Raw genomic sequence first — 8,433 nt, 5'->3', positions numbered from 1 at the left:
AGATAGATAGATAGATAGATAGATAGATAGATAGATAGAGTAAATTCAGTAAATAATTCTGAGAATTAATGAGAATGAATTCATAATTTCTATCAGAAGTACTGACCACTCCCTTCTCCCATATTACGGACATCCTATCTTCAACACCATTGACTCCGTTTGGGATTTTGGTGAAGTCGTCTTTCCCAAGGGCTTTCTGGCACACTGAGAATGTGCAGTTATCTGTTCCTGTTACGCTTAGATCATCACTGTAAGATAATGCACATTCTAATCTCATCATTCATGAAGTTTTTAATAATTTTTTTTTTTTCATCTTGGGACACAGAAGAAAAGAAAGTCATGCGAGTTTGTACAGAAAGGTTAGTAAATGATGAAACCATGAAAGTTCCCACATACTTGGCCAGCAGGTCCATCAGATATCCAGGGGTACTGGGGTCTGGTCTCAAAGGTGGGCCCATGACAAAACTAGCAGCATGAGCCCAATCCTTATGCCAATAGTGAGTGCCATCTGTGCCCAGTCCAGCCGCAATGGGCTCTCCAAACACCACTCGACCTGACGAGAAACAGTCAGTGTGATAAAGGATCAATACTGAGTGTTTGATAATCAGGTTTAGAAATGTAGAAATCGCCTCATTAGTCCAAACTTGAATATATTAAATGATATTTACCCCCCATTTTAAATCTACAATCTTACCAATGTGACATATAAAACTAGAGTAAGAATGCTGAATATTCAGCATTGTCATCACAGGAATAAATTACATTTTGAAATGTATTAAAATAGAAAACAGTTCTTTTATTGATTAAATATTACTGTATTTTCATCAAGTAGCCTTGATGAGCATAAAAACTTCTTTCAAAAACACTGAAAAAATCTTACAGCCCTCAAACTTTTGAACAATATTTTAGGTAAGTTGTTTTAAAGGGGAAGCAATCAGTATTTTTATTTGGAATATAGCGTGCAACAATAAATAGTTCACAATAAGATCAGGAACATATATTAAAAATGTCATTTTGACTCTAAATTTTTCAGATTGCAGTGATCTGATGGATCAGTCACACAATGAACAGATATCATGATTTGCACCAGAAAACATCAAATCCAGGCCTGTAAGTTTTTGAAACTCTTCTCCTATCAATAATCATGTTGTCTTGTCTTATTTCATTTTACCCACCATTTCTGCGTGCATTAGCCACCACCTCCGCTGCAGATTTGCTCATGACATGCACTACGTAGAGCGGGCAGTTAGCGGCATGGGCGATAGTGATGGCGCGCTGTGTGGCCTCAGCCTCCACTTCCTCCGGACGACACATCTCGTGGCCCTCAGGACCCGTGATGCCCAGAGAGAGCATACGCTTAGCCCCCTGTGTCAGAACACACGCAAATCTATATTCACAGAAAATCTAATCTATGCATGCTCTGTGAGACAGCCATCAACTGTATCTCAGCACGCTACATCAGCATAAAATTCTTCAGATTTAGCAACTATAATCTATAGATTCTGAATAATATATAGCATTTCTGAAGGAAAGAGCAGTGCTTGCAAAGCAGAAAAAGAATACTATATTTTTAAATTTTCTGAAGAAAACAGAAGGAGTGATGCTTGCCTTGCAAAACTCACTGCCACAATGCCAAGGCATTTATATGTGGTTGCTAAGGTGTTCTGAGTGTTTTAATGCATTCTTATGTTGTTATCTTGCTTTAGTGTTATAGGTGGTTGCCAAGGCATTGCTATGTGGTTACTGGTTGCTAAGATGTTCTGAATGTCTTTAGTGCCACCTTACATAGATGTTAAGGTGTCTTAGTGGTTGCCAGGTATTCTGAGTTGTTTTTAGTGCATTAATTTGTGGTAACTAGGATGTTTTAAGTGGTTGCTAAGATGTTGTGGGTGTTTTCAGTACATTCTTATGTGGTTGCTATGGTGTCGTAGGTGGGTGCTAAGGTGTTCTGAATGTTTTAGTGCCTTCTTAAATAAGTGGCTAAGGTATTGTAAGTGGTTGCCAGGTGTTTTGAGTCGTTTTAAGTGCATTCATATGTGGTTACTATGGTGTTTTATGCTGTTGCTAAGGTTGTGAGTTGTTACTAGGTTGTTGCTTACTGGAACACTCAGAGAGATCTCACCACCATGTCATTCAATATAAGGGGACGTTTACATGACACCATTTTGAACTAAAAACGGAACATTTATGGGCATTTTGGGGCCTGAAACGCAAACTTTTTAAAATGGGTTTAAAAGTGCACATACAGTGGGTACGGAAAGTATTCAGACCCCCTTAAATTTTTCACTCTTTGTTATATTGCAGCCATTTGCTAAAATCATTTAAGTTAATTTTTTTTCCTCATTAATGTACACACAGCACCCCATATTGACAGAAAAACACAGAATCGTTGACATTTTTGCAGATTTATTAAAAAAGAAAAACAATATAACAAAGAGTGAAAAATTTAAGGGGGTCTGAATACTTTCCGTACCCACTGTATTTGAAAACAATACCTTTGTTGTCTCTTTGTAAACTAAAAATACTGAAATTTGTGAAAACAGTGATGTCATTCCCAGGTCTATTACATGTTTGCATAGTGTTTCTTTACAAAATGATATCGCCAACTACTGGCCTGACGTGCAAAATACAGCATTTTAAGTCGTTTTCGCGATCTGTGTGAACGGGGATCATTTTGACAATGTCGTTGTTTGTACATGAAAAACACTAAGGAAAAATGTTTCCGTTTTTACCTTAAGTCAATGGGATTTTGGCTTCATATTTTGGGCTTCTCTCTCTCTCTCTCTCTCTCTCTCTCTCTCTCTCTCTCTCTCTGTGTCACCCTCTTCTGATGCTGTTTGGAATGTAAATACCAATTTAATAGGTTAATTAATTAGCATTTTTGGATAATTAGTGAAGGCAGGAGTTACAGTTTACTAAGAGTCTTAAAAATAACTTTAGTTTCTACAGAAGGGGAAAGAGGATGGATAGACTCCGTGTCAAATAATGCTGAAAGTATGAGTGTGGCTACTGAGAGACTATGGTTTGTGTCTTTAAGAATTTAATTTAAGGTTTATTTTCTTTAATAGAAAGAGAGAGGAACAAGTATTCCTTTGTACTTTTGGGTTTTGGATCTTTTAGTTTCTTTTGAGAAACTACTGGTCACGAACCTGAACCTGCAGTATCTCTTTAGAGTTGATATGTGACCCTGAACCACAAAACCAGTCATAAGGGTAAATTTTCTCGAAATTGAGAGTTATACATCATCTAAAAGCTGAATAAATAAGTTTTCCATTGATGTATGGTTTGTTATGATAGGACAATATTTGGTCGAGATACAACTATTTGAAAATCTGGAATCTGAGGGTGCAAAAAAAATCGAAATATTGAGAAAATCACCTTTAAAGTTGTCCAAATGAAGTTCTTAGCAATGCATATTACTAATCAAAAATTAAGTTTTAATATATTTACAGTAGGAAATTTACAAAATATCTTCATGGAACATGATCTTTACTTAATATCCTGATGATTTTTGGCATAAAAGAAAAATCAATCATTTTGACCCATACAATGTTTTTTTTGGCTATTGCTACAAATATACCCCAGCGACTTAAGACTGGTTTTGTGGTCCAGGGTCACATATGAGTTTTAATCTTTGTCAAGTCTGGTCTTGACGCGTTCTATCCTACCTGAGGCTCTAACTGACCGATTTTGAAATAATGCAATAAACATTAATTTAACAACATTAGGTGTAACATACAACCCTAAAATACAAAACTGATAAGAAAAAACTAAGAAGAAACATAATTATTTCAACAAAAACATAAAATTTGAAATGTAATGCAGGGAATTCTGGGAATGTCAATTTACGGTTGTTTACTGTAAATTATACAGTCTTTTCCACTTCCAAAAATGGTATACTACTGTAAAATTACATGTAATTTCCAATACAGTTTTTCACCTTATATAGTAGGGGAATTTACCATTAACCATTTAACAGTTTTTTACTGTAGCATTTTTACAGTCTTTTAAGCTGAATAAATAAGTTTTCCATTGATGTATGGTTTGTTATGATAGGACAATATTTGGTCGAGATACAACTATTTGAAAATCTGGAATCTGAGGGTGCAAAAAAAATCGAAATATTGAGAAAATCACCTTTAAAGTTGTCCAAATGAAGTTCTTAGCAATGCATATTACTAATCAAAAATTAAGTTTTAATATATTTACAGTAGGAAATTTACAAAATATCTTCATGGAACATGATCTTTACTTAATATCCTGATGATTTTTGGCATAAAAGAAAAATCAATCATTTTGACCCATACAATGTTTTTTTTGGCTATTGCTACAAATATACCCCAGCGACTTAAGACTGGTTTTGTGGTCCAGGGTCACATATGAGTTTTAATCTTTGTCAAGTCTGGTCTTGACGCGTTCTATCCTACCTGAGGCTCTAACTGACCGATTTGTTACACCTCCTCTCCCTGTACATGATTTATGCCATAGTCTTTCTGAAACTAGTGAAAAACATAGCCAGCCTTAAATACAGCTTCATTAACTCATTTATGCATGTGCTGCCCTCCAGTGGAATCATATTTCACATGTTTGTAATTGTCATGTGATTTGTTCTAAGAATGCCAGGATTTCAAAATGTATTTCAGTAAATGTTAACATTTAATATAAATTGCCTAAATATGTACTTTTAGTGGCATATCATACACTGTTCCATTGAACTCTGACCACTCTAAGACTAACATAACACATCTGGTTCTTTCTACTGCTTTTTGCCACATATTGGGCAATAGACTGTCTAAAAATAAATGTGGTCAGTATTTATGTGATAAAAAAAATAGCTGGTTATTAGGTTTATAACAAAATCACATTAAACATTACATTTATAACAGTTCTTTGCAGAATATGCCCTTGACATTTTGACCAGATATAGTTTGTAAAAAATGTTACTTCACATGGACAGTTTAAAAGCACAGGCCAGTTCTTGTGTACCATGACCTGTTTGTTTATGGCTTGATCAGCCTTGCATTTAAAGAATGATTTACAAGAAACACCTGCACAATGGTTTACTCTTCTTAAATCATGGTGAAGTTTAACTCAGGGGTGAAAGAGCAGAGAGCTTTGGTGGGAAAAATCTCTTTATGAAGAACCTTTAACATCCATGGAACCATTCCATTAAAAAAAAAAAAAAGTTCTTTATAGTGGAAAAAAAAAAAAGTTCTTTAGATTTTTAAAATTCTTAGTTCTTCACACTAAGAAAAAAAAAGTTTAAGAACTTTTCACTGAAATCTTCTTTGGGGAAAACGGTGGTTCTATGGCATCACTGTGAAAACACCCTTTTAGAACCTTTATTTGTAAGAACGAATAGTAAAGATGATACTGTAACTAAGGGCCACTCTTACACTGTAAAAATTTTTTCGAATAATTTACGGTAAAAAACATTTCAGGTTTTACGGTTTTAACTTAAATTTACAGTTAAATACTGTAATTTCATTAACTGAAATAATGTTAATATACCAACCTATTGAAGTACTGAAATCTGTTTTGTACCTTTGTAATACACTGATATCCACCAAAAGGAAGTGGTGATGAGAAAGTCACATGATGAACCAAAGCCCATCACAAGCAGCTTTTAAATAATAACATATATAGAAGGTGCAGTGTCATTCACACAAACACTTAACACCATCATGGTAACACACATGAAACTGAAATAATGCGATAAACAATAATTTAACAACATTAACATTAACAACAGGTGTAACATACAACCCTAAAATACAAAACTGATAAGAAAAAACTAAGAAGAAACATAATTATTTCAACAAAAACATAAAATTTGAAATGTAATGCAGGGAATTCTGGGAATGTCAATTTACGGTTGTTTACTGTAAATTATACAGTCTTTTCCACTTCCAAAAATGGTATACTACTGTAAAATTACATGTAATTTCCAATACAGTTTTTCACCTTATATAGTAGGGGAATTTACCATTAACCATTTAACAGTTTTTTACTGTAGCATTTTTACAGTCTTTTACCGTTAACTTCACGGTCATTTTTTACAGTATAGGAATCTGCTTAGAAAAAGAGCTTTTCTCCTTCCATGAACCATTCTCCCCTCATATCTGGCATCAAGTTTAGTGTTTTAGGGTACCTTTTAAGGTTATGTGTCATTTAGAACATAGTTCCATGGTAGATTCTTGAATTTTAATGGTTGCAAACAGGAAGCAGAATTGCAATTTTAAGTCATAAATATAAACTCAGAATACTTCTCACCTCTGCAATAAGGTCTCCATTCTCTGCATGGACTTGAGCTATTGCTCCAGTCTCTTTACACTGGGCAAATGCGGCATAGAGCTCATGGTCACGCAGCATGAAGACGTCTTTGTATGCCATGAACATCTTAAAAGAGTTGACACCTTTTTCATGAACAAGAGTCTCCATTTCCATCTTGACCTAGAGAAAGTCCCAGATTTATATGTTAGTGTTAATGATATATCATTACATTTATAGTCAGATGAAAATCCCATGTGATCCCACCATGAGGGAGGACCACACTTAAAGTAGAATGAAACAGTTTGTAAGTTCATGTTTAAAAAAATGACCTTTATTGCAACTTTCATAATTAAAATATAATTTATTTATTTCTAAATATATGGAAGCAGCCATACAGTGTCATCCCACCAGGTTACTGCCATATGAAGGGAGTAATCGCAGCAGACTTTGGGGTCAGCCGTTGTTCTCCACCGCTCATAGGCTTCTAAGAGTGAACACCCCTTCCGTGGGATGACAAAGTCCAGGATCATGGTCGTACCTCCTGCGACTGCGGCCTGTGGACACATGGTATTATGTAGCAAAGTAAAGCAACGGAACATCAACATTCACGTTGTTACAAATTACTTAATTATCCATACATCATTTGTTTTATCAATCACCATTGTATTGCATTGCATTATGTTTTGCCTCCTAAAAATAAACTACAGAGCTTTAATCATAAAACTAAGCATTAAACATCAGCTTACTAAGACATATTATCAGATATAGAGTGATATTTATATGCATTATATGTCAGTAGTCTGCTGTACTGTTATAAAGATCCCATTGATTCACATTACAAGCTATCAATATTTCATCTTACTTTTTGGCCATATATAACAATATCTGCACCAAAATGCATATATATATTTTTTGCTCAGTTTCATCCTCTGTATAATATTTATGTGCTTTTTTTCTCATATTTTCACTAAATCATTATATGGGCCATAAAAGCCTGATGTATAAAATATGATAAAGTTCTTTTATATTTTGTACGTTTCTGGGTTCATAGTTCATGCATCAGATGGCATGATTGTTCTGTCCTGTAAGACATTTAAGTGACTATGTCAGTATGCAGTAGGTGAAATTAAATATATAAGCCATAATGTTCTGTTACAAGCACGCGGAGCTTATTTGTATTGCTCCGTATGCAATTTGTCACAGTAAATAGGGGAAACTAGAAGGAAGAAAAAATGAGTAATGCATTCGAGTAGGTAGAACAAAATTTTAAATATACAATATTTAATAATGGATTTCCCCAAATGAGCTACTAACAAACCGAACATCAGTTAGAGTCACGAGACTATTGCCATCAATAGGGGCTCCAGACATCATGTTTAATTTAAATGTTTATAGGCCTATGTCATATCAAAAATTAAAATGATTATTTAAAGTGAGTTGGATGCATCCAATAATGGATGCATAAAATTAATTTCATCAGTTGTATTTACCTTGGTACCAGTGTGAAAGTCATCCACAGCTGTGGTGCCCATGAATGACAGCTCCATGTGTGTGTGAGTGTCTATTCCACCCGGCAGCACGAGTCTGTCTGTAGCATTGATGACCCGTGTGCCAGCTGCTACCTGCAGATCTGAGCCAACTGCACTGATAACTCCATCTTCAATAAACACGTCTGCCATCTCAGAGAAATCCTCATTTACCACCTTCCCTCCTTTGATTAAAATCCGGCTTTGAGTTGTCATATTTTCTGTTGACTAAACTGACTAATGCACAAACAAGGATTAAAAAGAGTCCAAATTATGCTCTACAGATTAATTTGTTTTCTTCAGTAAACATGCAACTCTGGAAGCATGAATCACTGTCTGTCAGTGTTGGGTTAGAAGTGTGATCTGCAAGACTGAAGCTGCCTTTTTTAAAAACCTCTCACCCATTTCATTGCGAAACCTGCCCAACCGACCTGTCCAGTCTTTTAACCTGTTTCTGACATGATGAGCATGATATATCTGAACAGGTTCAAATCAATTCATCACTCATGCGTGTCCCCAGAAGCCACCAGGTCCTTAATCTACTCTACAAACTTGTATCCCTTTTTTATAATCTTATTCTCTTTAGCATATTCTCTGCGTTGAACAAAAAGTGTCAGGATATCTTCAAACGTGA

At 35.0% G+C, this 8,433-nt stretch overlaps 1 protein-coding gene across 1 annotated transcript in view; it reads right to left on the bottom strand.

Moving 5' to 3' along the window:
- dpys (dihydropyrimidinase) overlaps positions 1–8,190 on the bottom strand; it is a 13,197-nt gene extending 5,007 nt beyond the window's left edge. Inside the window, exons 1-6 of the mRNA XM_016483347.1 lie at positions 7,764–8,190; positions 6,669–6,827; positions 6,274–6,453; positions 1,176–1,365; positions 397–553; positions 107–248 (exon numbers count right to left, since the gene is read on the bottom strand). Coding sequence (XP_016338833.1) covers positions 107–248; positions 397–553; positions 1,176–1,365; positions 6,274–6,453; positions 6,669–6,827; positions 7,764–8,015 — 1,080 coding nt within the window. The 5' untranslated portion in view covers positions 8,016–8,190. The remainder of the gene's footprint in view (positions 1–106; positions 249–396; positions 554–1,175; positions 1,366–6,273; positions 6,454–6,668; positions 6,828–7,763) is intronic.
- Positions 8,191–8,433: the final 243 nt, after the last annotated feature.

The sequence above is a fragment of the Sinocyclocheilus anshuiensis genome, unplaced genomic scaffold (assembly GCF_001515605.1).
Source record: "Sinocyclocheilus anshuiensis isolate Anshui unplaced genomic scaffold, SAMN03320099.WGS_v1.1 scaffold389, whole genome shotgun sequence".
In the NCBI taxonomy this organism is placed as follows: domain Eukaryota; kingdom Metazoa; phylum Chordata; class Actinopteri; order Cypriniformes; family Cyprinidae; genus Sinocyclocheilus; species Sinocyclocheilus anshuiensis.
The sequence above is the reverse complement of the archived record's forward strand: the minus strand, read 5'-3'. Positions and strand labels throughout refer to the sequence as shown.